Source organism: Phoenix dactylifera, chromosome 12, assembly GCF_051530095.1.
Source record: "Phoenix dactylifera cultivar Ajwa chromosome 12, Ajwa_hap1_PhDact_Kaust_v1.1, whole genome shotgun sequence".
NCBI lineage: Eukaryota > Viridiplantae > Streptophyta > Magnoliopsida > Arecales > Arecaceae > Phoenix > Phoenix dactylifera.
Genome location: NC_143201.1, coordinates 945737 through 973575, shown reverse-complemented (window position 1 = coordinate 973575; position 27839 = coordinate 945737). Strand labels below are relative to the sequence as shown.

The 27839-nt window shown below is 39.4% G+C and overlaps 3 protein-coding genes across 5 annotated transcripts; 2 read left to right on the top strand and 1 right to left on the bottom strand.

The window, feature by feature from the left end:
• Nucleotides 1-1007: 1007 nt before the first annotated feature.
• On the bottom strand, nt 1008-4602 carry LOC103713122 (chaperone protein dnaJ-like protein). Its single transcript, XM_008799934.6, has 3 exons — nt 4316-4602; nt 1328-1456; nt 1008-1215 (listed from the first exon to the last, which is right to left on the bottom strand). Exons 1-3 carry the CDS (start codon nt 4505-4507, stop codon nt 1138-1140), a joined length of 399 nt encoding a protein of 132 aa, XP_008798156.1. The 5' UTR covers nt 4508-4602; the 3' UTR covers nt 1008-1137.
• Nucleotides 4603-6938: 2336 nt separating this feature from the next.
• LOC103713123 (uncharacterized) lies at nt 6939-10090 on the top strand. Of its 2 annotated transcripts, XM_008799935.4 has the most exons (4): nt 6970-7366; nt 7457-7529; nt 8070-8304; nt 9284-9748. In XM_008799935.4, the coding sequence occupies exons 1-4, from the start codon at nt 7314-7316 to the stop codon at nt 9604-9606; spliced, it is 684 nt and encodes a 227-aa protein (XP_008798157.2). In that variant the 5' UTR covers nt 6970-7313; the 3' UTR covers nt 9607-9748. The 2 variants fall into 2 exon arrangements, with proteins under 2 accessions (XP_008798159.2, XP_008798157.2); XM_008799937.6 differs by lacking the exon at nt 7457-7529 and having other exon boundaries at nt 6939-7366; nt 9284-10090.
• Nucleotides 10091-14923: 4833 nt separating this feature from the next.
• Nucleotides 14924-27734, top strand: LOC103713124 (methyl-CpG-binding domain-containing protein 2-like). 2 transcript variants are annotated; one of them, XM_008799938.6, is made up of 5 exons: nt 14924-15331; nt 17032-17621; nt 25795-25848; nt 25998-26161; nt 26862-27734. In XM_008799938.6, the coding sequence occupies exons 2-5, from the start codon at nt 17053-17055 to the stop codon at nt 27077-27079; spliced, it is 1005 nt and encodes a 334-aa protein (XP_008798160.2). In that variant the 5' UTR covers nt 14924-15331; nt 17032-17052; the 3' UTR covers nt 27080-27734. The 2 variants fall into 2 exon arrangements, with proteins under 2 accessions (XP_008798160.2, XP_088564323.1); XM_088708197.2 differs by lacking the exon at nt 14924-15331 and adding an exon at nt 15747-15867.
• Nucleotides 27735-27839: the final 105 nt, after the last annotated feature.

Sequence of the window (27839 nt, the reverse complement as noted above, 5' to 3'; positions counted from 1 at the left end):
TCTGGTCTTACATGCATGTTTCATGTGAAGCCGGCAGATCGGATTAATTTTGAAAATATAAAAAAAAAGAATTAACTACAGTTCTCTAGATGTATTTTTATTATTCTCGACCTAGAATTTCATATTAATTGGTCTACTGTTGAAATGACCAAAAAATATTACAATCATAATTATCTAATTTTTTTTTCTCAATTATTTGATATTGACTTTATAGATTCACACTCGTCGAGTATTTCTATCCAAATCCAACTTATATAACAAAATAAAATTACATCAAGTTCCCTTAGCAGACTTTGAAAGTAATATTATATCGAGATCCTTTAATATTTTTTCTATTATTTTCCACTGCCTAAATCACAAGTCTCACACAAAGCCAGGATTTTCCAGATCCTGCAGAACGAGGAATTAATTATAGATCCCTACATAGACCTTTTTTTTTTTTTTCTAGTGACTGTTACGCAAGTTCAATATGAAGCAAATCTGCAAGTACTATACACAGAACAACCTAAGGTAGTCGCATATTCAGAGTCTCACCACCATCATGATGCGTACATTTATAGTGCTATAATGGCGGGGATGTTTTGGAACATATGGTTAACAGTGTATCAAATAATCTGACAATAACTCACATGCATCATCAGTTAGCACCCAAAAAATTAACAGAAGCTCGCAATGAATAGCAGTGGAACCCTCGGGAGTAAACAAATTCCAGGTAAATCAAAGGTCAATATAGTGATAAAAGATGATCTACATAAAAAAGATTAATGAACAAACTAGCTCAGAAGCTAACAGAATTCTCTGGATATTCAGAAAAAATGTATAACAACTTAAAAATTCAATCTGGAGCAGAAAAATCCCTTAGGAACCATATGATGCAATAAAGTGCCTCATATCTATGTATTGATTTAGAACTGGCCACTAGGCAAGAGACTCTTGAGACAATAGTGAGGCATCAGATAGCCTTTTACACTTTGTCCAGTATATACCAGTTGTGCATATAGGTTTCACTTCAAGAGAATGAATAGATTAAGCAATAACATTTGATGAAATACATTAATCAAGGTTTTCTTTTTTATATCTTGCACTTGATCACAGAAAATCAGGAAAAAGAGAGATCAAATTCATCTTGTTTGATGGTCAGAGCTCACCATCACTGTAGTCCGGGAAGGTAATGCACTTGAAGACCTTGCATTTTGCACACAGAATGTATCCAATCTGCAAGTAAGAAAGCTAAATAATCAAGTATTATATGCATTATCATACTGTGACTTTCCAAAATATCATGATATGCAACTTTTACTTTTCTGGGTAACTAATAAGGACTTACAGCTCTGCAAGTTGGGCAGCGACGATAAATTCGGTTGTTCTCAGCCTTCACATAAGTCTTCTTGCCTTCGCAGAAGTCACAGAGCAGCCATCCTCTACCATCACAGGAATCACACATGATCCCTACTTCCTTTTTTTAAAAAAAATAAATTGGGTGAACGGTATTAGATAATGCTATAAATGGGTACTATAGGCAAAATTTAGTGTAAGCTGTAAAAAAGAGTCTGCCTAAAACATTATGATAGTTCAACAACCACACTAGATTAAGCATCCAGTTACTTTTGATTTTTTGCCAGCCTTTTGAGTAGCACGGCTAATACCTTAAATATGGAAGAGAAAAAAGGAGACAAGAAAGGAGTGAACTTGTTGCAGGTCAGCATTCAACCTGAAGCTAGACAACTTCACCATGCAAATCCTCTCCAGTCTTTTCACCATCAATTTCCCTTTAAAAATGAAAGGAGAAAGAGCAATTGAAAGTCTAAAGCAGAAAGAAATATTAAGAATATGATAATCTCCTGCAATCCATCTCATAAATGGTCTCATTTCCTTATCCTGAACATTTGTGCTCCTCCCTCCCTCTAAAACATGTAGCCTAGACAAACATCTCGTTATAGAGATAGGTATTGAATGATAAGTTTTAATAGACAGATATATGACACAATTACAAAATTTACTCTATATCCTTTAACAAATCAAAATCTAGATAGTTTCATAAAGGCTTCCAAACCTTTAATCCCTCTTTCTGCATATTGTGGTTGCCTTCTCCGTTTTTCTTTTCCCGATCTAAGGTATCAAAATCTGCAAAGTTGCTTTCCTATTCTGATTTTCTCTTGCTTTTTTGTAACTTTCCATAATGTTCTATTTTGTCTGCTGTATTGGAGCCAAATGGAGTGGTTATTTCTAATGAAGTAGAGGAAACTAGCCTTATTTGTTTTCTGGAAGGAACTTGTGCAGTCCCTCCTTTCATACGACAGAGCATCGTACACAACTCTTTTAAAGATACAATCCTATGTGTCACTATGAACCAATTGTAGAAGATACAGTAGCCAGTTCCTGGTCCATGACAGCACCTGCCCATGAGTGGTAGCAAAATTTGCCACCTAACTGGCAACTTTGGTTAGCTCATGGTGCGCATGCATAACCCATGTATCTCTGGCCTAGACTGCAGTAATTCACACAATTCTAGGAGAGCTTTGAAGCCTGGAAATCTGTCAGAGATTTTAGTAACAAACCTCTTACCACGAGGCATGACTGGAGAAGTGTTAGTGGAAAGGAAGTTAAACTTCTTGGAAGCTTGCCGCCATCTTCAACAAGCTCTTGACAATATCCCGGTGGGCAATGATTTTTTTTTATTGATAATCTTAGGGGCTGCCAGTGATTTACAGAAAGATCTTTAACTCCTGTATCTCTGACTCTCTTGCGTCCTGGTTTCTTATATTTTTCTCTCATTACAAATCAATAACTCATGACCTGGAACTTGCCAACACCATACACATGATGCCATCCACAAAACAGCCAGTTTGAACATAAACTTGTAAACCTTCTCCTCCCAGCCGTTTGTACCCTTTTTTTCTTTTTTTTTTTTTGTGAGAATTATGACAGGAGGAAGCCTGGCCAAAATCGGGAAAGGGTGAGAATCAAACCCAGGTCACTGGTATCGAAACACCACCGACTTTATCAACTGAACTAATTGTCACACTCTCTCGACTGTTTGTACTTGGCTTTATAAATTCTTCTATTTCATCCCACAATGGCAAACAGCCAACAATTCCCACAGCATCTCTCTTTTTTTTATTGAAACAAATCCCACAGCATCTCAATCATTTATTAGTAATTGTGTGTGCAACTGTTTTAAATCATTAATGAATTTTAGCATTTCTCAAGATTATGTGCAACTTTTTGCATCCTCAAACAAGCATATTTCATTCTTTATCCTTCATGGCCTTCCCCAGTGTTCCCACAGGTCCACCTTAGCATTCTCATATCTGCCTACTCACTTTATGTTTTGCTTGACATGTTACTCTCCACACAATTGTATGGCATATATTAATCACACAACCTAGTCGCACCTTTGTGCTACACATCCATCCATTCAGCTAGAACTCTATCGCTATTTCTTCATCCATTTCTTTACTATTTTGTACAGTAGATCGAAGATAATGTGGTTAGGAGAACCACAGGAAAGTCAAAATTCTAAGTTGAAAGCCTCTAAAGATCGAGATGATCAGTAGTTCCACTTATGAACATCTTGGAGTAAGATATTTGAGTATCTTTCAGAAGAAATAGTATTCCAACAGACTATATAGCATGTAGCAACTCTTCACCACATTCTGGCAATTTATATGATATTTATTTGCTGAATTTTCCTATTCATCCAGAGCAGGTTAGGCTTTCTTATTTAAATGCTGATTGACAATATTATGCTTCACTTGAAGATTTGCTTGAAGCTAAAACAACATACTACCTCTGAGATCTTCCACCAAACTACTGCCACTTTCCATTTCCTCTTATACATGCTAAAAGCCCATATCTGCTCCATGAATCATCCATTTGATAAGGGCCAAAATCTATTTCATAGCTAAAGGAAGAATTAAACCACCACCACCACCACCTACCATTTTATATACTTTTCATAAATCTCCAGAAAATAAACGCATTTTGAGCATATACACAAGTCTTCAAAGATACTATCACAAACACCAGGATGTCAGAGGAGCAGCCAAACTTAGGAGAGCAAAGAAAAGACTCCAAATCAGACTTATTGCCGAACACTCTTGCTACAAATCTAGGAAAACTCTCAAATCAGCGCAAGAAGACATAGTCATGATGCAATAGCCATTACCAATTTCCTGCATAGATGCTGTTTTGAGCAGTGTGTGCATGATGCTAGTCTCGGTAGCTTCCATTCCATGAATCTAAAAGACGAACTCCAAAATGGTATTTGCCGTAACTGGAATAGCTGGTTTTCAAAGAAAGAAATCAAACTCACCTCTTCCTCTACTTGTTGCTGGGTATCGGAGCTTTGCCGTAACGGCGTGCAATTGGCAGCAAGCAAACGGGTTCTCCTCTTCTTGCCCCTCCACGCTACTGCTACCGTTGCTGAACTCGAGCCTGCTGATGAAGGGGAACACCGCAACCAGCGGTGGAGATCCATCGACCTGCTCGGATTCCAAACCGCCATTTCCTTCCCTCGACCCCTCCCGTGGATGATGCTGGGGAAGAAGGGATGGAAATGGGACCCATCCAATCCCCCACTTTTGCCTCACCAAGCACCTCCGACTCATTGATTTAATTGACCCCGCCTGAATCAAACGGTTAGAATCCAATCTGAACCCAACAATGCTACTCGATCCTAGAACCAATTACTCCACCCCAAAGTACAGAGAAAAGGCCCCCACCGTGGCCCCCACACGTACGGAAATCTGTATATCGTACTATATCGATACTAAATTAATATACAGTATCATACTATATCAATATTTAATATACTTTACTATTTTATATTATACTATATTTCAATATTATAATAAAATAGTATTAATATAGAATTCGGTACGAATTTTAATACCAGGTGTGGTGCCCACAGAAGCAGAGCAGGGAGCTGCTTCTCAAAAACTACTAGCACTTGATGGTATGTACGCATTGCAATTGTTGTGCGGAATTAAGTGCTGATTGCTGTGAAGTCAGAACTTGCTTGTATTCTGTAGATTGTAACCCCAAAAGGTTATAAGATGATAATTATTGTTTTTTTATGATTTTGATCAGGACAAACAACTCCATAAATGCAGTCGACTTGTGCAAACATTGGTAAAAAGCAAGTCGACTTGTGATCAAGTGTATATATAAAATGCATGCATGCATCCAAGGCAAGTTAGAAAACTTCTGGCAGAAGAAAGCATTTAGAGGATATGTTTCATCCTCAGAAGATGTCTGGCTTTAACATTGCTCCTGAAATCAACAAATCTAATCCCTCGAGAAAATATGCCACTGTTTCTGCCAGCTATGCGATGCATAGAGCCAGCAAAGTAATCTGTGGGCTGTGGCATACAAAACACACGGTGGTAATGTGAGAATCCGTGCGGACGTATGTTTAGTCCCACATCGATTATTTGTTGAGAAGATTACGGATATTTATATAGTACTAAATGATCTAAATAATACCTTTTAGCTAGTCTTTTTATATGATGTTCTAAGTTGCTATAAATGATATCAGAGCAAATCCGGCTTTTGACCTATGTAGACTAGGGGACATACAACATGAACCCATTTGGATTGCCTGGAAACTGATTATAGTATTTGTGATTGAATTTGAATAGATTTGGACTCTTGGCCCGCGCGAAGATGTTAGGGTTTAAACAGATGCAATATGTGAGGATCCATCCTTGCGGTCGTATGTCTAGTTCCGTTCTAAATATCCTATAACAAATTTGTTTGTTTCATGAATCCAATATAATTGCGCATAAAATGATATTCTGAACATATTGTTATAAAGTGATAAATCTTTTGCTGTACGTTTTTACTCCGGAACCCTTCCAAAATATGATTATTACTGTAAAGGCAATGTCATAATATTTTCCTGGATCAGAACGTTCACCAAATTTCCAAGCGCTCGGGTCCCTGTTAAAGAAGAAAACAGCTAGATTAGTGTTTCACTGTATAAGAGGATTTCCACCCACATTGATCGCAGTAGACGATGCATCTAACCTCTCTCGTAATGCTAAAGAAAGCAGGTGTTTTCCATCAAAGGTTGCTTCTTTCTTCAATCTGACAGTGTCTCGATGCATGTAACGAGCTGCCTTTCTCCAGTTATTTCGATGTGTTTCAAAAACATAATGCTTTATACATATATAGAAAAATAGTGAATTTAGACTAAACTAAGCCTTATTAAGACCTGGCTTCACCTTCCAAACAAGCTCCTGCACTATTTTTTCTTTATAAATTGCAGCTCGTTGTCGGAAGTCATTAAAAAGACAAAATCCACAACCAAATTCCACATTTTTATAGTAAAAATGGATTGAATGATATCCATCTAAATTTATTTTCGGACTTAAATTTATTTAGAGAAGAATAAGACTAATAACCATATTTATATTTATATTTATTGAAAAAAAAATATGAATATAAATAAACAACCATCCTATTTATATTTGAATATTCAATTTAGTTTGTAATTCTATTTAATTTTATACGATACGTATATTTTTTTAAAACAATAAATAATTGTTACTTATTTAACTTAACTTCTATTTAGTAATAATTTTTTGGCTGTAAAGCTTACCGGTTTAACTCCCGTCTCATATTTTAGATATCCCATATGTATCCATATCTGTCCCAAACAAATTAAAATAATTTTTTTGCATTCCATTAACATTAATGTTTGTATCAATATATGTCAAATCTAAATGTACAAGGATACTAATGCACTCATCCAATCCAAGTTTGTTATGTTTTCAGCCCTATCCGGTAGGTACTTTAAATAGTTAAATGTGGAGGGTTTTCTAGAAAAATACATCTGAAAACTTCCGCTGGAGGGCGGGGGAAAAAAAGGAAATAAATGAGTCCCCAGGAATTCCTTCATGGCCCTAAAAGGAATTAAAAAAGTAAAAATAAATAAGATGACATAAAATTCGCTAAGTTTCTTCTGGAGAGATCAAGAGACAGGAGGAAGCGTCCCGAATATCCCCCACCAGTCCACCACCTTCGGTTTTCTTCCCACTCTTTTATTCCATCCATCGGCACCAAGCTCTAAAGTAAACCCTAAGTTGTTGGAGAGTAGGAGATTCGAAACCTTAGGGATTTGATTTCGGCGAAAAGGGGTTTCGAGGTTTGCGATTTTATCGCTTAATCTTGGTGTTCTGGTGGCTGATTTGGGGAGGATTTTAATTGGGTGCTGGGGTTAGGACTGGATTTACGTATTGTTGGTTGGAGGGAGATGGCTGGAATTCTGTCGGGGAAGATGAAGAGGAAGGATCTGGAGGAGGTCTTCAATGGGTTCTCGGAATTCTCGCTGTCGTCGCCGGCTAAAAAGATTAGGAGACTGGTAAGGGAGCCTCTTTTTTCTCCTTGGAAATTTATTGTTATTGCTTCTTTTGGCAGAAAATTCTAACCAGATTCTCCTTCGATTGTGCAGTCTTTGTACGAGATACATGGAATTTGCAATGATTTCTTGCACCTTTATGCTCGATTTTATCAGATCCTCCAATGTCAGCATTTTTTTTCGTTCTTTTTACAATTTGAGATTTCTTGGTGGCGGATTGGATATAAATAATCGTTGAGGGATTTTGGTGGTTTAAGGGATGAAAACAAAAAAATCTGATTTTGGGAGGCGCAGGTTACCAATTTAAGAGGAAAAAGAGATTTTGGTCATAAACCATTTATTAAGTGATAACTTCTCATGCTTTAAGTTGGTTCACGATGACGTATGAATTCTGGTATTTCTCCGTCTAATTCCCTGTGTGAAATCCCAATCGTTCTTCTTCTTCTTTTTTTCTTTTTTTTTTTCAAATAACAGCATCATTAATTATACCTTCTTTCTCGCATAAAGGATTCGTCTTTGGTGCATTGTTTTCCAAGTTGGCTTTTCCTCGGTCGCCATGCAAATTTGATGATAGAGAAAATTAATGGATCGGTTGTTTTGCTCTGTTTGTTTGTCCGATTCATACCTGGCCATTTAGTAGCTGTTTTTTTTTTTCTTTTTAATCTTTCTATTCGTTTATTCTTCTTTCCTTCCTACGTTTCCAAAGGACGCGGAGCTGCTGCCAATTATGGAAGAAGAAGACCCAAGAGATCAAATGAGTGCTAGTAGCAGCGTGGTGGAATTAGGATCCACTATGACGGATGATGCGGCGCCAGTTCCTGCTTTGAATGAGGAGAGAGCTCTTGTTCTGTATAAGCCTGTGGACGCCCAACTCCTCTTGTCCCCAGGTCAATCAAATGTTTCATTCAGAGTGAGCTCGGACCTGATCCATGGTCTCAAGAGTAAGCAATCACATTTCCTTCTCTTGATTTTTTTTCTTTTCCTTTTTGCCTGGATGAAAAATTAAGGGCCTGTTTGGTATTGTTGTTCGTTTTGTGTTTTTGTTTATCTGCAAATCAATGACACGCCAGATGGAGATTGATGTTGAAGATAGCATTTGCACAAAACTTTTGCTCTTCGTTGATTTTATTTTTGCTCTTTTGGAAAGCAATAAAACTTTGCTACCAAAAGCTCTATTTTAAAAACAAAAAGGGTTTCATCATTCATGTTATGCAGTCTAGTTCATTTTTGTTCTCGGCTTTTGGAAAAAGAGAAATAGATTGCAGAAGCAGCAATACCAAACAGGCCCTGTCTCTGTATCTTGTATATCAAGTTCTCATTGTTAAATTCTTAAGTGTCCTGCAGCTACGGTGAGTTTAGATTATTGCTTCATTACCCTCCAAACTTCTTCTTTGTGATATCAAACAAGTTGTTATGCTCAAAAAGAGTTTCAAAAGAGCAGCTCTCTTTCTCATCTCTTCACCCATGCTATTTCTCTTTCTTTCTCTTAAATATAAAGAGCGAGATACAATTGAAGTCGCTCTTTCGCGAACTAGTTAGGGTAATTCATACAATACGCGTACGAATACATCCAATAAAGTCAAAAAATAGAATATCACAGAGTTTCCGAGGCAGCTTCCTATCCCCAGCCCACAAGGTGTTACCGGCGTGGTTGGCCACATAGGTAGCCATCCAATCCGCAATCCTGTTGGCTTCTCTAAATACATGCTTAGCCTGGACGGCCCCTTCATCCTTCATCATCATTCAGACGTCTCGAAGCAATGGATGGTTACGGCAACCCTCGGACCCGGTTAATTCTTCTATAAAACTATATACTTCGAATATGCAATAAAGCCGTGATCAAACATTGGGCATTTACATCTGCATCTTTGATTCATTTGGTGTTGCAGCTCTTAACTGTCTTGCTTAAACTTTCTCCAGATCAAGCTTTCCAGTCGGGTAACCAGATGCCAATAGAACACAAATCAGTTGTGTCTAATAATTGCCTAGCGGTGATTCCCTGGTTGCCAAGCCAGGGGCCTGCGGCCGCTACTGGGTTTGGTGAGCCCAAATTATATAGCGGGTTATCCCAGGAGCCCATGGAGGCTGGAGAAGTTGAAAGCACATCTATGGAAGTAGAAGGAGACAGAGAGCAGGCGGCTGTCGACGGAGTGGGTGTTGAAGGATTCCATCAGTGGCAGCAGCACTGCATGACTCCCCATCTGCCAGCCAACTCATCGACCCCTATCATGTGGCCTTGGTGATGAACAGCGGAATGCATGACCATTGCCCTGTTGGCGAAGGATATTCCAGCTTTTCCAGCTTTGCACCGGGAATCGGAGATAGTGATGGTAGTCTGATTGCTTTTGTTGTTCTCTTTCTTTCGATCATTCTGTGACATATTCCAGCAGAAGAATTGAAGGATTTGTTTTAAGGTAGGAGAATCCATGGGAAGCTCCTTTTGTACATGCATGTAGCTTCCAGTTGTAGAATAGAGGATTCTCTTTTAGGCCTTATCTTTGAAATGAGAAACATCAGTGTGTCGTAGCCCTCCACAATCTCGGCTTCCATGTGGTCCAGCTCCAGCGGTAGCCCCTGTTCGCTCAATTTTTCTTTTGTAGTGAGTGTGGCTTTAAGCAGGTTGGTCATTGGTGTTTTTGAAAGTTGATGCCTATCTGATGATAAAGTGATATGGCAACTTATGTTCATTACACATAATAAACATGCAAAAACTTGAAGGAAAAAAAATCTCTGAATGTTGCTTAATTTTTTTTTTAACTGGTAGTTGATAGGTTCCTGTAGCTCGAGTTTCCATAATGAGGCTTTGCCTTGGATGCGTATTATATGGAGCTATCTTAACTACCATCTGGCACACAAGGAAATTCACCATTCTCCTCTGCCTTTTACTAGTATCGATGCATCCTTATGTGATTCTGTACTGATTTATATAGACAAATGGTTCTTGCTGATTTCAGTTGGTTGGACTTAGCCTCCCACACTGTTTAAATGGATTGTCAGGAAAACTATCATTTGGTTGGCTGTTGTGAAATATCTGAGGAATAGGGGAATAATATATGAAGGGAGAATCGCTGCAGCACTAATTGTTGACCATGCATTAGGATGTTCACTGTGCATACGCAAGTATCTGTCGCTCTGTAAGCATGCTTTGTGTCTTAGTCTGTAAACATGGTTGTCTGTATTCTTTTATTTTAGTAAATTTTTCTCAAAAAAGCTATAGTTGATCATGGTGGAAATTTCATCATTGGATTCAAATTTGAAGTCCCTTTCTTATTATAATTATTATATTTTTGCATGATTAATGCTACCGCATTCCTGTTTATGTGCGCACAGAAAAATTCTCTTGTCATAGCAGCAGGGTGGCGCCAGATTTATTGCTACACTCGGGCTTGCTGATTATGAGTTTGTTAAGTAGCGCTTGTGGGTACAATAAATTTTTCATGTACGTATAGTAGGTACCTCGAAATATTTTTCTTTGTGCCTTTTTTATGGGATTTCAGAGAAATACTGTACTCACTTGTATTTAGTTATTTGCTTTATTTTTGCAATGATAATTTTTGTCCAGAGAAATGTATCACTTTCTCTAACAATGCATAATCATTTCCCATGATCCAAGGTGTTATTTGTTCATGTAGATTTAGAGCTTTCTACTCGGTATAATTTAGTGACGCCTGGAATAATAAAGGAAGGACTTTTTTTCTCGCTAGAATCAAATGGACAAGTATGTTAAATTAATTAATGGTAGAAAGATCTCCACCACAACTGTCTATGCTTTCCTCTTAGGGTTATCGATGAAATGATATGGTTGAACATTTGTATGTTGAATGAAACTATGTTGGTCGTCCTTGGAGACTGCTCTACATAATTGTATGAAGAAATTAGATAGTGATCCTTCCAATTACAAGAGGGAGATGTATACATGTAACGCATGCACACAATATTTCCTTGAATTTCGGTGTTGCTACATTAATTTACTTTAATGTTATCAGCATTTCTCTTGTACAGTCTACCTAAACAACTTCAGATCAATAAGGTGCATGCATAAAAACTAGACCAGCAAACGATGCAATTTCAACCCTATTTTGGATGGCATAAAAAACTAACTAGATATGGACATGAATATAGGGATAGAAAATACGCTAATTTTTAGGCAAGAAAGCTCTGTCAAGAAATACTTAGTGCTGGTGCTTGTATTGAATTTTCTTATCAACAATGTGAGTGTAAAGAGTTGCACAAAACTTTCTATTACATTGCTTGCATCATCCCTTGCTCAAGACTTGTCCAAGAAGAGTAAATAGAAATTCGGCTTAAGTGACCCATGAATTATGTACAAGGTTTAAGCAAGAAAGTTTTTCTTTTCTTTTATTTTTTCCCCTCATTTTCGGGTGACCTGCTGGAATTTGCAAAATGCAGGTAAAGGCTGTTGCTTAGACATGTTCAACACTTCAATGGACTTGGATTGGATAACTTGTAGTCCTAGATGGAAAGGAGGAGGTTCAGGAGAATGGCCTTTAGGCACATTTTATTTATAAAGAAAAAGAAAAAAATCAGAAAAATACGAAGAAGGCCGGTCGGCGGCCCCTATCAAGATCTTCCTCTTCTATTTGAGGGATTGCACTGAGAGAGCCCCTACCAGAGATCAAGATATCAGGATTGCTTATTTGACGTGTCGCATTTGGCTTGTGAGAAGTGATCGTGTCTTTGAGAAAAGCAGTCAGTTGTCAAGATTCACTATGGAGAGGGTTCTTGTTTAGGTAGCAGAAGCCATCCACTCCCTCCCCCCTCCTAGAGAGTCTATGATAGCTTGAGACACTTGGAACTTCTTTTAAGATTCATCAGCAACCAGGTTGATCTTCGTCACTTGGAATCCTTGACCCTTGAGTTTTCTCAAGATTAATTTCGAAAACAGTATGAGCGATGGCGGCAGTAGGGGGAGCCAGATTTGCATCTTATTGTTGCTGGGGGAAGTTAGATCTATGACACCTCTGCCCTTGTAGCAGAGTTGAGAGTGGCCTGGGCAGAGATCAGTTATGCGAGATCATGTTTGTGGTGGACTTCATCCACCTGGAGGGCGACTCAACCGTTGTCATTGGCTAGATTCGTGGATAGACCATGGAGGCGCATAGATACCCACTGCTCTTGGATATCTGACAATGTGTTAGGAAGCGCAACACCTTCAAGGCGAGTCATGTTTACCACAAGGTGAATAGAACTACGGACTAGATTGTATTCTTTATTGCCGACCATTCTGGTGAGATGTTGCGGATAGTCGACGCTGCCATGCCACCCCCGTTCCGGAATATTTTGTTTTCTGACTTTTATAGATGTACTTATATTAGATATGTGTGATTCATTTGTCCTAGCAAAAAAAAAAAAAAGAAAGAAGGAAGGCTTGGCCCTTTGTGGCCTATGATGCAATGAAGGGCACAAAAAATATCATGGTGCTCAATATTGGAAGCCATTTGGTCCAGTCTATCTGCTCCGACCAACTCCAGTCGTTAGTCGACGTTCGCTCGGCAGCTCAAATACTCCTACACCAAACTAGAGCTGATGATTGGCCGGACTTCAAGCTTAAAGTATATTCACGCCCATCGCTCCTCCCCTTCCTCATGGTGCTTGGGGCATTGAGATATGGCCTTCGTGCGCCATTCAGACGGATCTGTCCCCATATCCAGTACATGAGATGGTGGGGAAACCATAGGAGGTAGAGCTGATGGTGGCGGTAAGGGTGGCATCGAAATCGAGGAGCCACAATGGTGCCATTTTGAATCAGGGGTGGGCCTCGATGCCATGGTATTTAGCCTCCTCGATGAGATCTTGCTTAGAGAAGCAGTAAGCAATAGATGACAGGCAATAATCAAATCAATGGAGGGAGACAAAAATAGAGATCTCAAAGCCTCGGTATATGAAGATAGGCTCGTTGTCTTCAGCTACACAAACAGAGGAGAAACTATATCCTGCTGCATGCACTGCGTAGCTGGCCTCTAGACCCCATACACTATGTACTCTTCGATGATTGGCCCACAAGAAGGAGACGACTTGATTGACGTGGTGCACAGCTACATTGGTGTACATTGTGCAGAATATAATTTGCCTAGGGTACAATTAGCCATGGCATCATCACCGCTGCTCATCTTCAACACCACCTTTGTTGCCACCATCTGCCTCACCTCCTACGGCTTTCCCACCACCCTGTTCATCAGATTCGGGGTTAGATCCGTCTAGAGCATAGTGGTCAATTCTCGGCGCCTTGCCTAGATCGGGACCTTGAGGATGCACTTGAACCAGATCACCTCCCCCGGGCTCTACCCGACCTTCAAGTGCTGCTCCGGCTGATCCCGAGCATCGCTCCGGCCCCCTTCCCCGCCGAGCGCCTGAACCGGTAGATGCTCACTTGTTAAGGATTTTTTTGTAACTACAGTGGCTCCACATGAGGATAAGCTATATATCCGATCTACAACCGAGCCGCAGGCAGCGAGTCCAATTTAATTTTTTTGGATTTTCAAGCATGGCCGGCATATTAAATAGAAAAATACAATGATTTTGGTAAAGTTGGGATTTGAACCCACGTTAATAATTATCGAGACTTTTAGTAGTAACAGGAGCTTGCAATCATGTATGCAAAATATATAATTAATTTTAAATCTTGCTATCCGATGTAAAAATAGTTTACCAATTGCAATATATAGACTCCTTTCTTTTGCTGCTACCAATCATTATAACAAGAATAACAATAATTTAGAAACCATATTCTCCCTCGTCCTCTTTACGGGATGCTTACCTTATAACTTTTCACTGATAAAAATTAGACAGAAAAAGGAGCCAAATGGAGCATCGAGAAAGTTCTAATGCAGTATGGTGTGTGGAACATTTAAAGAAAAAAAAAAGATATAGTAGGAAGTACAATAGCAGGCATCGATTTAACGACTGTTACAGTCTCCATCATCTTTCGCTTGTCAAAATTCTGCCGACATCCCACTCCGTCCCCTCCGCACTAAAAAAATTGCAGATCTGAAGTCCGTCCGCAGCCTTGACGTTGAATATGGCCTGCCAGAGTCTTAAGAAAAGAGAGTCCACTCACGAGTTCTCCACCACATTCATGCTCTACCTATCATCAATAAGCCATTTGGTATCCACCAAGATAGTAGACATATACCTGCAAATCTTATATTATACATAGGGGCATCTTCGTTTAATTGGGCCCTAGTCGTACTCAACCGGATAAGGGACAACCCATGTTCTCCCTCGTCCTCCTTAGGGGATGCTTACCTCATAACTTTTTACTGATAAAAATTATTAAAAAAAAAAAAGGAGCCAAATGGAGCATTAAGAAAGTTCTAATGCAGCATCCTGTGTGTGGAACATTTGGAGAAAAGAAAGATATAATAGAACGTACAATCGCAGGCATCGGAAACGTTAACGGCCGTTACATCACGCCTGCTGTCTCATCACCTTCCGCTTGCCAAAATTGAGGTCCACGTGGCGAGATCTCTCCAATGAGGTGGCATGGGTACGGACTTGGATCCCGGTCATTTCGTGGAAAAAGCAGGAGGCCATCCGGTCATTTCCTCTTCGTGTAGATGCCGGACTTTCTGTTTAGTTCCAGACAGGCGATCCCGGTACTTTCCTTCGGTGTCGTGAGAAGAATAAATATCGAGGTGGGATGCAAACACCGCAACAACCGCCCCGGAGGAGAGAAGAAGCGGAGCATCGTAACGCCTCCGTATCCGCCGACCCGATACGACGTCACGCCACCACTCCTCTAGTCCCCTTCCACGAGAGGGCGAGATAGAGCAGGTCGGAGCGGGAGAGATCGCTTCTCTCTCCTCCTCGGATCTCGGGGCGAGTGATCCGTCTTCAAGATCCACGCGCTCGGATACTTTGGATCGCCGGCCCGACCGTCGATTGCTCCGCCGCCGCTTCCGGATTCCAAATCGTTGCGGGAATCGATCGCGACGTCGATCCGCGGAGGTGCGTGCGATTTTTACATGGTTTCTTGCATCATATCTTGCATTTATCTCATAATCTGTGATCGGGTGGGTTGTCGGGTGTTTTGCTTTCGGATGGTGCGTGCTGTTTGTTTTTGATGGCGGAGTGTGGGCCTCTTTAGGTAGATTTGATCTTTCCTTTCTTTGCCTTTCGGATTTAGGTATACTGCTATTCTTGTCCGGCGAAGAATATTCTTTTTCGGATTTAGTTATAGCTGTTTTTTTTGTCCGCCGAAGAATGTTCTTTTTGGATCTAGCCGCCTTTCTGCTTTTAGGATTTACATGCAGCTAAAAGTTTGAATATTTCTCTCCGTTTTCTCTAGGTTATTTATTTACGTATTTATCTATTTTCTGAATTCTCTCTGTGGTTTATGAATTAAACGTATTCGTGATCGAAAAGGAAACAGTACAATTGCAGGAATTTCAACTGGGCTTTTACGACAGGGCTTGATAATTTAATTGCTGTGCTTTTGCGTTTTAAGGTGGTTGATGAGGGGACTGCAGTGTTGATTGCGATTTGTGAGTAAAGTTAGCATCTTTGATTATTTAGAGACACTTCTCAAGATCTTATTTCTTCTTGCCGTAGATTTCTTTTCCATTTTCAGCGGCAGCCTTGAACATTCCTTTAATTGTCTATGTGAAGTGTGATCCTTTCAATAGTGTAAGTATTAAACATTATAGAGGGCGTTTAACTTTTAGAGATTAAGCAGACAAAGTTTTTGCAAGCAATAAAATTTCAGAAAGCATATAGAAGAAAGTTCTTGAACTGTATGAGGCAAGTGATGGGGTGAATTCATATAGTATGGACATTTGTTATGAAGATCATGATGTCCTAAAGTGAATGAGGCTTGGACCTTTTGGGAAAACAGGTTCCTGATGATGCATTTAAGATACGTTGCTTCATCCAATGTGTATTTGAGATATGTGAATGATTGTCTCTGTCGCAAACTAGCCCGCAGAAATGTGAGATAAAGCTTGTTGGCATATATGTGATCATTGATGGAGCTTGGTGCATTCTTACTCACAGAGATTCGAAAGACTATTAGGAAGTGGGATTGCTATGCATATCTCTACAGTACAAGTAGCACCTTTTGTAGCAGACTGGAGAAAAATTGGATTGTAATTGCAGCTATGGAATTGACTAATAAAAATTAGATTGTAATTGTAGCTATAGAATTGACTAATAGCATCTGGTAGCACTAAGTTTTAGGGGTCAAGAATGGGTATCTGGTTGAGAATATGAAGTGCAATGGTTGTTTTGAGTCTCTACAGGGCCAGTGCAGTATGTTCAATTGTTTTGTACCGATTGACCGAGCATTCCACTAAATCCTGGCAAAATGGGATAACACTTAGTCATTTAGTCAGAGTGATATGCACTGGAGGAATGGCGATAACCTGTTGTTATAGTTCAGAATGTCATAGGGAATATAAGTAGGAATGCAGTTGAGGAACTATCTGGACTGTTAGAATGTTTGCCTATGAAAGTGTGATTCTGAAAATCTTCCAGCAATCAAGCCATTCCAATGAAAATCAACGCGTCAGATTGTTTTTTTTTTTTTTGGAACCTTTTTTTCAGTTTCAGAAGCATAGTCTTGCAAAAGCATTATTTTGGGACTGTATATTTTATTTCCTGCAGAGATTCGCCAACTGGTACTTGTGAAATCTCATGGTTTTTGATAACAGGTTTAGGGAGAGTTAGTTCAGATGCAGTCAAATCCAGAAGACGCTCTCCATAAAATTAAGAAGGAATATTCCAAATCCCCACAACCTTCGAAATGTAGTCGTAAAAGGTCATTGAATGGTGCTGAAGTTGATGCAGAGAGCAGTGGTGATAAATCTATTGAAAGTGCTTCAAAGCAGTTAGTACTTTACAATCCTGGTACAGGTGATGCAGGTCAAGATGCTCTTGCAGTTACTGATTACACAGAGAATCATATCTCGTCATTCCAAAATTTCATGGCACCAAATTCTTCTAGTCGAGTTCTGCCATCTGTTGGGGCATTCACTGTCCAATGTGCTGCATGTTTTAAATGGAGGCTGATTCCAACAAAAGAGAAGTATGAAGAAATTCGTGAAACTATCTTGCAAGAACCTTTTGTATGTGAACGGGCTCGCGAGTGGCGGCCTGATATATCATGCGAAGATCCAGAAGATATATCTCAGGATGGTAGTAGACTCTGGGCAATTGATAAACCTAACATCGCTCAACCACCTCGTGGCTGGGAAAGGTTGCTTAGAATCAGAGGTGAAGGAAGCACTAGATTCGCAGATGTGTATGTCTTTGCTCTTGTTCATTTTTTATCTTCAATAATTAATTGGCCAGTCCTCATTAAAGAATTGCTTGTTTTTTTAATTGAAAATTTATACTCTATCCCTTTTTTAAAGGTACCTCTGCTGTCATTACCATATATCAACTTTCCCACAGGATATAGTTGTAATTCGCCAAAGGCATTTGCAGTCGGCAGACCTTAAAAACATGCAAATCTTTTTATCCACATAATTAGAAGTAGGATAGCTTTTTACTATTTTGCAAAATTTTTAGAAAAAATGTGGTTGCTCTTTTGCTATATCTTGGAAATTGTTTTATGGAAATATAATTGCTAGTATATATTGGTTTGCTATAAGCACTTGCTTCTTTCACTCTATGCATTTAAGTATATGGATAATCTTCTTCTTTTATGGACGTCTAGGTCTTGAAACAAATTTGTGTCTTGTATTTTCTAGTTATTCTTGAGGTAATTAAGCTGACTTTAGCTTTGCTTTGCATTTGATAACTGGTGCCTCAAGTAACACATTGTATTAGAAACCAAAATCTAACCTACTGCATCACAAACAGTTGAGCAATCAGTATAAGTCGTCAAATATTTAAGCAAGCATTTTGATGTTCTGCAACATATAAGTGGAATGTGGAAATAATTCATACAGATATCAAATCAAAGTGCGTTGCTTGCAGCCTCATGAACATTGATGGTGCATATAAATAACATCTTCTAACCTTCAGGTTCGTCTTTCTGGTTGCGACTTAAAGAGTCCTACATATATCTCATTAGTCATGTAAGAACTGTATGCTTGGAACAATCTAGTGAAATACTAGTTCATGGTAGATGAATTCAGTCTTTTAGAGGCTCTTGTATTCTATGAACCATGTAAGAATTAATGCTAATGTAAATGTACCTCATTTACATGCTTCTCAATAAGTTTGATTCTTAGAGATTCATATTTGTGCACTTGATCTATGAAATTCTGTATTGCATCATATAAATGATATAGATAATTCAAAGTTGGAAATATTCTCTCCATTATAAGCTTTATTACATTTAAATAGGCTAGCCTCCCAAGGCATTTTTGTCCCCAGAAGAAAACTAAAATTTCATCTGTTTATAAGCTTTATTGCATTTCATGCAGGCTAGTCTCTGGGGGCCTGTTTGGATGCTGGAGCTTCTTATCCATTGATAAGATATGCATTGATAAATGGGCTTGTTTATAACTCACTTTTTCAATTTTACAATCTGATACTTATAAGTGGCTTCTTGCAATGGGTAAAATGGGTGTCACTATTCATCTTGGACATTTGTCCTTACTATTGCATGCCACATGTCCCACTATTGCCATATATGATAAATAGTGCTACCTTACCTCTCATGTCATGGGTAGTGGGAAGATGGGTGTCACTACTTGGTTTTGACAAATGTCTTCGCTATTGTGCACCATATAGGCCACTATGGTCATGCATGTTAGGTAGTTTGACCACCCCTCCTATGCATGGGTAGTGCTAAACGCTGGCCAACCACCCCTTAGGTTTCTCTCTACTTTGGATCTCATCTTTGGTCGATAGTGCTCTCCTCCATTGGCCTGCACCTCGCTTGGCATATTTGCCTTTTGATCGTAGCTGGTCTGATTGTGGTGCACATCCCTATAGTTGACGATCAAAAGAGGGATGGGATGTATCTGCCTCCACATCCATTGGTCTAATTGTGGACTTGAATACTATTCAATTTGGCCAATTTGAAGACCATAGAGGATCTGGTAGAAGTGAGAGTTAAGCTTGAGCAGCATGTAGAAACCATGAAGGATTTAGTGGTGGTAAGATCTATCATCGTGCTTGGTTGTCGGTCCATTAGTATAGTGAATACAACAAAACATCCTCCGCGTGATGGCTCTCCGGCCTCCGCCTCCTTCACGCGGTGGCTCTCCGGTCATCCGCCGGCTCTCCGCCAGTCGTCCTCAGCCTCCCCTTCTCTCTCTCTCTCTCTTTTTCTCTCTCATTCTCTATCTCTTCCACCTCTTCTACTGTGTCAGTACAAGCCCAACACGGCACAGCATGGGCCCATACCGACTCGTGCCACCGGAAAATCGGTACGGTGCTCGATACCGGTTCCGCCGACCTTGGTTTGGCCTCTTCCTCATTAGAGGATGAAACCCAAAGTTGGATTCCTCGAACACCTCGACATTTCCATGAGAAGATTGATGGATCGATTCATCCATTCCAAAGATAGGATCAACTAATTCTACCACAATATATATCGAAAAGTGTTATGGCTTATAACATCGGCAATTACTAGCTTATAACATCGGCAATTACTAGCAATTTCAACTTTCTGTCCTCGAGTTGTAGAGAACAATCTGAATTGAGGCAATCTTTTCGGATTCGCTCCGCCTTACAACCTTGCTTCCCATTGTCATTGCCACTATACATGTGTGTGGCCCAGCCCATAAGGGCCATGCAGATTTGATGCTGAAAGACCCCTTGTAAAGCACATAGCGCTCTCCTCTTGGGCACCCAAAAAAAAAATAATGGAAAGAAAGTGAGTAACCATCCGCTCATCCATTTTTCTTTTTAATTCAATGAACTGCCCTCCGAGCAATAAACAGACTTCAGGCAATGGGGATTTAGCCATTGGTAGGCTAGATCACATGATCCTGCTGACACCTTCGGCAAAAAAAAAGAAGAAATTGGCATTTTCCATGGTGCCAGCGAACCAAATACTTTTCAATGGCGATCAACCGCTTCTCGTGATTGGAAGAGGGAATCAAGCCAATCGGAGGGACCTGATTGTCTCATTGCAACATCCGAGCTATGGGATCGCTAGCTTATGAAAGATTGTAGATCGTGGACATCTGATTGAGATAGATCGTCATCTCTGAGTGAGCCTCTCTTTGTCGATTAGGTAACTATGAGAATGCTTCGATATGCGAATTCAAAGAAAATAGGGGACATAAGGGTTCTTATGCAATTGTTCTAATCCTATGCCTATCTCCTAACTTATCTGTCGATTTATTGTAGATAACAAATGTGAGTGTTGCCTCACAAACCAATCCAAAACCCCCTTTTGTGTCAGGGTGTTTCGACTCTCTTTTTTTTCGTTCACCACGGCACGAAATAATGAAGCTGAAAGAACTTAGATAGAGAGTGGAACCTAGTAATTGAGAGCATTTGTTGTCTTTTAAGAATAACTGTACGATCTTGGATTGACCCTCTTCGGATGACCTAGAGTGAAAGAAAAAGAGGTCCGCGCTACTATAAGGCCTCTAAAGTCCTCCCTCAGGACACTGTTGTGTTGCCATGGGGACGGGGTAGCCCCAACTTTTATAGGTCCTTGGTTTGACCTTCTCACAAAAGTGTTTCCATCCCATCTCCGAAAGTGATTCTATATCTATGGTCTAGATCATGATTCCGCTGGTTGTGAGGCAATATGCTAGGTAAGAAGCCCGAGCAACAACAAACAAAATCTTCTCAGGTTCAAAACAATCAAATTCATCACAGGAGAAAAAAGATAGTGTAGACGATAGATTCATCGGATAAAGAGTATAAATGGAAACAGAGACATTAAACGCCAGCTTAGACCTTAGCAGGCATAAGAATTAATGGGTGAATGGAAATTTGCTCAAGTGGGCTCATTCATGTTGCCATTCAACTCTTTGACATTAAATTGTTTTGTTTCCTTTTTGGAACTCTATTTAATTTAAAAAAGAGGGTCCGACGTTGTTAAGGAGAAATTTGTTCTTCTCATCACAAATGTGGATATGAAAGTAGATTGCATCGATGATAATGAAGTATTGCTTGACTTTCAAACACTTGATGTTCTTTCTAAGGTTATTAAGACCATCATTTTTTATGGAAGGATCACATGACTAAGACCGCCATTTTTTATGGAAGGATCACATGGCGGACTTTGCCAACTAATATCGTTGATCAAAAATAAAGTTGTTCATGATGGTGGGGTTGTTGATTAGTTGCCATTGATGTTAAATTGCAAGGAAGTCAAAAGCAATCTAGGTGGGATTTCCTATGTGCTTGGATATAGCCTCACTACCTAGGCACATATTTTTTAGGATGCTATGCGAGGTGCCCACTTGGGTGCCAAGGCCAGTGCCCAAGCAAAGTGCCTAGCCATCTATAAGTTGCTTTATTACTAATGGGTGCTTATTTCTAGTTTTATTGGAAACTATAAATTTTTGGCATCTTTACATACATACATATATACACATATATATATATTTTGAGAGAGAGGTGGGATTGAGGACTTGACTCGTCTCGGTCCAGCTTGAAGGTATTGTCCTAGACTGAAGAGAGACCATGTCTTGGGACGCATCCGGGATCCCGGATCTTTGCGGACCAGTTCATCTCAGTTTGACAGACTGGGATGATTGTGCCCTGCCTCTCGGCATGATCTGGCGTCTTAGAACACCATGTTTTTGAATTTATTTTTAAAATTTTTTTCTCTTCATTTTTGTTGTTAATGGTCATTCCTGTCCATCTTGCATCACCCTTGTATCATATTGACCTCTCCACAAGCTGAAGTGGGCCCCAGTATTGAGATTTAAACTATATTTAATATGTCCTGGAGCATGATTATCAAAGCATTTTAAAATGTTCTTTAAGACCACAACCATCCCTAATCTGTACAACCACAACCATTCATCAGTCTGCCCTCTCTTAATTCTATACCCTCACCTCCATTTAGTGGAGGGTTGACAGTAACCAACAAGGACAAAGGGGGAACCTGGAGGTTAGGGCTATTATATTTGTGATTATTTGATTATACAATGCTATCATACCGGATTTTTAGCGGTAGGTGCCCACCTGGCTGCCTAGGTTTTCCACCTAGCCATTTAGAGGTGCGACCGCTTTGGCATTTTGATAAGTTTCCAACTTTGAAACCTATGAATTTATTGTTCAAAACATTCTAAATAGATTTTAATAAAATTTGTTGTTCATGATGGATGCCATAGCAGTCATGTTTCGATTTTGATGATCGCTTTCATCAGGTTATAAAGCACATAATCTGTCAACAAGAATACCTAACACACAGGGAAGCATGTGGATCCATCTTTGTAGTTTTTGTTGTATATGGGCAGCAAGATACAATGGGAGATATGCTTATCATTTCATTGGATTAGAAGTTTTTCGATTTATGGTTATAAAGTGAATTCAAGAAGATTGGTCAAGAGGTCAATTAGTCTTATAAAGCTGAAAAATCATGTTAGGATGAACAAATGCTGGCTGATCCTCAAGAGATACGATGAAAGGATGAAAATATTGTGGTTTAATTTTGTAGAAGATAATGAGTACACATAAATTTTTTGTTCGAAGTTACATTTAGATTGAAATCTCTAATATGGAATAATGTATCACCAAAATTGTTCCTGTGTAAGGTAGGAAGTGCCAGGATATGCCTACTATATCATGTGTTATCTGTGTTTGGTTTTTATTGACATGGGAAGATAGGCGGCAAAATTGAAAGTTATGCCAAATACTCAGGTAAACCTAGAATATAGCATTTTAGCTTTCTCATTGCCCTCTGGAAATGCATGTGCTTGTCTGAACACTCAAAATCATCCATGCTGTAGCTCAGGTCAAACTACATAGTTATTGCTTATTGCATTCTAAAAGAGAACTCTACTCAACTCAACTAAGCCTTGATCCCAAACTAGTTGGGGTTGGCTACGTGAATCCTTTTCCTCCATTCCGCTCAATTTAGGGATTTAAAGAAATAATATGGAACTGACATTATAATCTAAAACAAGTGTAAGAAGCTCTAACTTTGATGTAAAAAAAAAATATCTTGAGGGGTCATGTAGAACTCTTATGTGTATTATGATTTTGAATGCTATCGAGGGGATGCAGGATAAGAGTTGGGAGTTAATGTTATTATAACAAGGCCATAAATAGCTTGAAGATTCAGGAGGCTTAACTTGAGGAATCTCAAGATGCATCAATCTAGATACCAGGCAAAACTCGATCTTATGAAAACAAATGAGTCTTGTAAGAACTTTCAGTATGTACAGCAACATGTAGAGAAGGATTATGAGATTTTGCGGTTATAATGCTTTAGATTCAGAAGCTCAGTGGCATTTTGGATACCTAGATTTGGCATTTTCTTGGGGCAACATTGTGAGAACTTGCAAGAACAGGGAAAAATGATATCTTAATGCTTGAAAACCGGCCGCAACAAGGCACCTCTGAAAAAAATGATTTTTTAAAAGTCTTCATTTGCAGGTTTTGCTATTTAATCTACTTTTTTTTCCTACAATATATCTTGAGGTAAATCCACCTTATTGCACAAATATGCACCGGCACGATGTTAGAAGGTTTGCATCAGCGTCGGCGGAACCGAGATCGGGCACCGTACCGGTTGCCCGGCTGGACAAGTTGGTATGGGCCTGCGCCAAGCCGTGCTGAGCCTGTACAGACACAGTAGAAGAGATGGGAGAGAGGAAGAACGAAAGAGAAAAAGATAGAGAGAAGGCGGAGAGAGGGAGGGAGGCTGATGAAGGGCTGGTGGAGGCCGTCGGAGGCCTGCAGCGGGGCAGCAACGGAGGCCGCAGCGGGGCTCCTGTTTCAAACGAAATAGGGGAACGGCCACGGCCTCCGCCTGCTGCCCCAGCGACGGCCCTCCGCCGGTCTCCCTCTCCCTCTCTCCTCCACTCCTTCTCTCTTTTTCTCTCTTTCCTTCTCCGCTTTTGGTAGCGGTTTTTGTTTCTGTTGCCGAAACCATCCCGATAAGCTGCCGGGACGGCTCGGAACCGCCCAGTTTGGGAAGGTTCCGCCGACCCTGGTTCGTATAATTAGTTTTATTTGTTTTGTGCCATAATGCTTCTATTTTCAAGCAGGCAATGGTTTTGTGATCTATGTTCGCAGTACATTGTAAAGCTTTTCTGAACCCTTCATAGTTGTTGGAGCCTTTGCTTTCAAAGAGGGGGAGAAAAACAAATATGAAATATCTGTAAAACTTCCTTGCCCACTTTGTTGATCTGTTTTAGGCTCCTTTTCTTCTCTCTTATTTTTTCTTCCTTTTTTGATCTTGATTCTGTTATTGCTGAGCTTAAAATTTTACTTGTTCGTCAAACCGAGATCTACCAAGATTACAACAACTTCTACAGAGGTTGATCTAGTTTGATTTATCATTGCTTCAAGCATTGGCTTCTACTGTCTAGAAGCTTAACATTATTTTTGTGGTTTAAATAATTTGCACTTCTGTGAAAGAGTAGGCTCTCTTAGCCTTTTACTTTGTGCTTAAGTGAAATCGTTTCCTTCTGACTGTGGTGTCATGGCATATGTTGTTCAGGTTTTCTTAGTTTGTTGGACTTGTATGAGATTTTACCAATATCGTGGTAGATTTTTTTTAGATGAGTGGAGGGGAGTTGATTTATGCAGTATGGGAAGAATTTATGGATTTATCCTGTTTCTGCAAAAGGGATGTAGGTGGTTGCTTTTATTAGGTTAAAATGTGGCATGTGCAAAATTAGAGCATCCTCCAGGTGCCCTCCAGGTGCCTTCCTTTTGAGGACTTAAAATTAAACTCACTGACAGCTATTAGAAACCCTGGGTCTTTTCACATTAGCCAGTGATAATGGTGCAACTATGTTGTCAATTCTATACTAATTCTCCTGCCATTACTTTAACATGACCATGAATATGAGCACTGCCATCACCCACTTGAAGTACGGTTTGGTATTCAGAGTCTTTCTTGATTATATCGTTCAATACGTTCACTGATAACATTACTAATTTTGTCGGCTCAAAGGGTTACCATTAGTGGTTTTTAATTCTTTTTCAGAAGCAAAGCAAAAAATGATGCCTAAACTCTAAACTAAAGTAAAAGTAAAAGTGCTAATTTGTTATTTCTTCCATGGCCCCTAGACCTGTCTATATTGGCAGAAGCAAGTTTTCTTAAGTGTTTCTTTTTTCCCAAAGAAAACTCCATTACATTTGTGATGATAGCTTCTAGGGATTTTCTATTTTACAAGCCTTCATTTGTTTGTCGATTTTCTTTATTAAAACTAATTTTCTGCTTATGCACGAGGCAGGTGACACCCTAGGAAAACTTTATTTCTATTGTTAATGCCAAGGCAAGCATGGAATACAGTTTTAAATTTTGTATGCATTATTAATATTGTATTTTGAACTGTTAAGTGTTAATAATAACTCCGATATTTTTCCAGGTATTATGTGTCTCCGTCTGGGAAGAAACTGCGGTCAATGGTTGAAGTTGAGAAGTATGAATGAAATTTCTTGCATTCATGCCTAATAAATGTTTCAAGATTGTCAATTTCTATTCTTGATTCTATATGTCACGGCTTTAATTTGGAGAAATTTGCATTCCTTCTGATTTGTGAACATACTGTGCATGTTATTGGACTTGCAGGTATTTGAAGGAACACCCAGAGGATGGTATCAATAGATCTCAGTTTTCATTTCAGATCCCTAAACCTCTGCAAGAGAATTATGTGAGAAAACGTTCTTCACGTGTAATGAATCCTTGTGATAGTGCTGGTTTGGGATTGCCAAGGCCCCTTGAACCTGAAGAAGGTATGTGAATATAGTGGAAGTTACTGGAGTTTTAGTGTTCTTTCTAAACCCTGTCTACTGCAGAATTGTCCTGCAGGATATCTGTGCTCTTGGTCTTTTCAGCAATGAATAAATTCTTATACAACTTTGGGGTTGTGCAATCTAACAATTACCTTAATTGCTGTGGTATCTGCTTTCTAAGATATAGCTGTTTATCTTAAAGAAATGTTCTGTGATTATGGTGTGAGCTGAAAGGGTAAGGGGAGAACCAGTTCCAACTGTAACCTGCTGGCATGTAACCTGTATGCAGTTACTTGGAAAGCACTTTGTGGTTGAGAAATTCTTTATGCGATGATGTATCTCCAGATAAAAGGTCATTGGAACCAGCTTTAGTATATCATCCATGAACATTTGATGTATCTTGCAATGTCATTTTGTTACTTCTCAACAGTTAGTTTCATAGATTCTATGTATTATTCATGTTTTTCAGTTACCAGGTCTCGTTATACCTCACACGTATTTTCATGATATTTCTGGTTTTTCTGTATCCTTCCAATACATTTACCTGCATACCATCAGATTTTGATGATATAATAATAAAAGATTCTATTTTGTTTTTTTTGCTTTCAAGCTTCTAGGATTGAATTTCTTGAACATTGACTTAAAACATGCATCTTGGTGCTAAGTGTGCTAATTTTACGCATGGTTGTTCATGATGCAGTGAATCCTCTATCTTGGGCGGCTCCCCCTACTCAGAAGGAGCTTCAGAGTGGTGGAATAGGTTCATCGATTCCTTATTATGAGGGGCCTGGTTGTTTCCCTCTGAATGAACCAGCACCCTTGCCTTCAGCAAAGAAGAAAACAACCAAGTCTTCATCCAGAGATATGTGCAATAGTTCTGTTTGTGACCAGCCGAAGATAAAGTTAGAAGATGCTTAACAACCAAGAAATGCCTCTTCCTATGAGCTGTACTTCACCGTCTCCTCTACCTTGCTGCTGTGTTTGTGATGCTATTTGTTTTCTTTTCCTCTAGGGTAGCAAAGGGCGTTATAGGTATATAACTTAATAGGCAGGGAGAATATGCCTTTTTTTGTTAGCTTGGTTCTGGAATGCACAAAGTTTTGCCAAAGAAAGATACCAACATATATGATATCCCGAGTATGAATGGGATTACAGCAATTTAAGTTACCTTTCACTGTTCCTGAGCTGCTTGTTGGTTGGGTGCCTGGATGATAACTTTGATGGTTCTTGTTTTTAAGAGCATCGGATTTTCTTTTCTCTGGGGCCACTTTGAACTGCAGAACATGGGTTAAAAGAAATGCTATTGTTTAGCATTTTGCATTGAAGAACACAATGATATTGAATGTCCCGATCCACTTATGTCTATTTACCTATGCAACATGCAGGCGAAAATAGTAAAGTTGTAGCAGAAGTGAGAATTGAAAAGAATTTTGCTGGCTTTACACTTTCACAGGCTCCAACTGATTTTAGCTCATTACATGTATGTAAGAAGTATGGATAGCTCTGTATTTTATCAGATTAAAGATTGTTCTTTTGTTATTGGCATGATATACGCCCATTTTTAGCTGTTTCACTTCTATGTTTTTGAGACCGAGAACTGAATGACAGAGTATTTGACGTGTTAAAAAGGCCATGCGTGAGTTGTCCATATCAGAGCCGATGTCGGCGTTGTATCTTT